Here is a 3,430-nt window from a genome sequence, read left to right as displayed (position 1 = left end):
AGAGGCTGAAACATTGCCTGCCAAAGCTGCGGTAAACAGTGTATGCAATACACAGAGTCAATTTGGGAAGTGAGGCTGGTTTTGTGTTGTGTCAACAGCTCTGAATCTTCCGTGAGTGGAACTTACAGGATAGAAAGCGTTCAGCGCTTTGTTCCAGAACCTGACAGTCTCGAGGGACTTCGTTAAGTTTGTCTGAGCAGTGTGTTATGCAGTGAAGAAATTGATGATGGGGCACTCTATTTCATGTGACACAATGCAGTGTGAATGTTGTATCATGGGCCCATGCCAATTTACACGGGGCACGGGGCTGCGAAGCCGCTCGAAAACCGTAGTATATATAAACGATGCAGTTCAAAAAGCAAGAATAGATAGAACCAAAGACGCGTAGGAATACAGGGAATTATAAAAAAGATGCTTGGTTTGTGCTCTTAAATGAGATCGTCAATAAGGTCGTCTCGATTATCAAGGTATTGATCACCCTCAGCATCAATAACATTGTAACCGAAGCAGAAATCACGACTACCAGAGGAATGTGAAGTATCTGTGGGACGGACAAGCCAAGATTTGTTGAGGACAACGAACTCGTTCCCGGGTCGATCAAAATGGTGAATGACACCGGCCTCGATCGGTTTTCTGGTGACTCGAATTCTAATGTTTTCTTCCTGTTTATCAGCTCGACAAATCTTTGATTTATCGGCTTCGGTCCCTTCAATTGATGGATGATTTGAACGATTGCAGCTTTGGTGTTGATTATAAGCCTGACTGATGAGTTTCAGTAATTCTAACTTCCGTGAGTGTAGATTGGTGAGGGTCTTGGCTTTGTGATCATCGGGGGTGATAGTAGGGCCCAACTGCTGAAGGTTCTCTGATTCTTGGGCTAGCTTACTGAGATCCATCCAGTCCCAGCCCTCGATATTCAACTGATCGTGTTTTTGCTGCTCATAGCTCGTAACATCTGAGACCACTAAATCCAATTTGACTCCTTCTGATGCTAATAAAACCTGGCGATGCTGTGAGGAGCTGAGATTACCCTCGGTCGGTGATGCTGGAAGCGGGATGGATGTGGGATAGGGAACTTGAAGAGATTGGTCCCTCGACCGCGTCTTTATCGAATTGGTGGGTCGTCCAAAGCCGCAATCTGCGTACTCGATGACGTGGTCATCTTCAAAACTTGATCCAACAGAACCACCAAAGCCAAAAAGATGTCCGGGAGCTTGCTCACGTGCTTTCCGTAGCGGCCGGGCCGATTGCACATAGCTCTGATCTTGATGGTGATGGTGATGATGATGATGTCCTTGGGAGGATTGGCCCCAAGAACTTTCGTGGTTGCTTGCAAGATCATAAGAGTTGAGCGAGTGGCTACTGATCACAGAAGGGGAAGACCTCGACGAGGTGCGGCTCATTGATTCCGACGCTTGTTTCCACTCAAGATCACAAGATGTGTTTTTAAACGACTGGGGAGATGTATTGAAGCTTTCGTCACCAGCCACGGCTAATTGAGTCAGGTCGAAACTAAAATTGGTCTGATTCTGCAGAATTTGACTTTCTAGGGCTCGGCGAGTTTCCATGGAGACAAACGGATCATCGGCCTCAATTCCATCGAGCGTCATCATACTTAAACCTTTGTTGTACTGGTACCGCGACTCTCCAACCAAGCTACCTTCGTTCTCTTCGGTCTCGGTTTTGGCTGACATCGAACCATCAGTATCATGGTTTAAAGTCTGTTCTTCCGTGTCTTCCTGTGCGCCTTCGTTGCGTAGTTTGTTGACCATGACCCTGTGAGCAGTACGAGGAGTGTGGGGTCGTTTGGAGCTTATCATTTGAGCATGCAGTGGTCCGAGGAGATTCCTTAAGGTTGGTGGGTTGGATATTTGCCCTGAGAGTGGAACTTCATTGTTTCGCTGGGAATTGAGCGATTCATTGAGGCGGCGATTGCTCGAGGTGGTTAAGGATGCACTAGAGTCGAGTTTCAGAGAAGATTGATCCAAGGGGGGTCCAACCGGCGAAAAAAGTCCGTCAAAGGGAATGTTGCTGGGTTCGATGGAAAGAGAGGACGAGCTAGAGTGAAGAGAGGCGATTTCAGTCGGCCAGCCGATTCTTACAGTGGGAATACGCTTGGATCCCGGCTCGTGATTTTCGAAAGCGGGCTTGTTGGAGTTTATCTTCTCGTTCAGCTGCTGGCGGGGCATCCCCTGATGGGTAGTGCCTTTGTGATTGTACAGGGCTGAATTGTTGGGCTGTCTGGATAATTTCAGGAGCCCTTCAATGAGTTTGGCCGTTTCATTCATGTCTCCCTGAACGAGCCCAGGAAAATCGATAGAATTGAGAGACCAGCGATCGATATCGAGCTCCAAAGTCTGAGCAAGCACCTTAATCGTTGCTTTTAAACATCTTGAACGGGAATGGGGAGACTTTGAGGTACGACTGGGATCTATGTATTTTAGGAAAAGAAAAACGAGGAAAGAACGGTCAACTTGGTTGAATCGAAAAGGTGAATAGGGTTTGATGAATACCATTCAACGCCAAGAAGCGCCGCTCGAGAATACTTTCAAGAACGGCCAATAGAAGAGACGGTGTCGCGACGGTTAGATCGGGTAGGGAAATCGGTATCAGGAGGCTCTCCAGAAGCTTATTCAGTTGGGCAAGAACATCAGTATGATCTTGATAAAAGCGTGCAAAACATTTCCGATTAGCTCCACTGACCAAGAGTCATCATGGGGACATTGGCTGGTTGAAACAAGCACAATATCAAGCTCACCTATTTCTCTTCCTTTGCCTTTGGCCTGGGTGGAGCCTTGTCTGTGCTGTTGGGGCCTCATCCTGAGCAAGATCGTGGTTTGGGGGGGGAAGAAAGAGACAGCAGATACATGTTATGAGCAGGCTGCCTCGCACACCGCGTCCCGCCTGCCCGGGCCCGGACTACGTACACAGCGGGCCGGCGACCAATCGGGGACGCACCCGGATGGTCGCCGCGACCCTGAACTTAGCTAAGTCCCGCGCCCGTTAGTCTGGACTAACTAGCTCGGATTACGGTTGGAGTAGGCTAATCCTATAAAGAAACAGGACAAATTGGTTAATGTCCGCGACTGGTTGATGAGTGTAAGAGAGATATAATTGCATATGAGAGGAAAATGGAAATACAAGGAAACAGATATGATAAAAGAGATAAAGAGAAACAGACCTATAAAGAAACAGGACATATCGGTTAATGTCCGCAACTGGTTGATGAGTGTAAGAGAGATGAGGGAATCATCAACCAGCCGCGGGTTAGACTATATATACACAAAGTTATGGACTACTGGGATATGATAAAGAGAAAACGTAGATGAGAAAAAATAGATGAGAAGATAGAAACATAGATGTAGATCTAAACAAAGTTTGCTATGTTGTTAACCCATAAACTCTACAAATCCAAGTGGCCAACCGTGTC

The 3,430-nt window shown here is 47.1% G+C and overlaps 1 protein-coding gene across 1 annotated transcript; it reads right to left on the bottom strand.

Moving 5' to 3' along the window:
* Positions 1 to 428: 428 nt before the first annotated feature.
* PtA15_11A5 (uncharacterized protein) lies at positions 429 to 2,819 on the bottom strand (the record flags this gene model as incomplete). The annotated part of the gene is made up of 3 exons (XM_053161525.1): positions 429 to 2,431; positions 2,514 to 2,660; positions 2,759 to 2,819. 3 exons carry the CDS (start codon positions 2,817 to 2,819, stop codon positions 429 to 431), a joined length of 2,211 nt encoding a protein of 736 aa, XP_053024873.1.
* Between the last annotated feature and the right edge of the window lie 611 nt (positions 2,820 to 3,430).

This window comes from Puccinia triticina, chromosome 11A, assembly GCF_026914185.1.
Source record: "Puccinia triticina chromosome 11A, complete sequence".
Lineage (NCBI taxonomy): Eukaryota > Fungi > Basidiomycota > Pucciniomycetes > Pucciniales > Pucciniaceae > Puccinia > Puccinia triticina.
The sequence above is the reverse complement of the archived record's forward strand: the minus strand, read 5'-3'. Positions and strand labels throughout refer to the sequence as shown.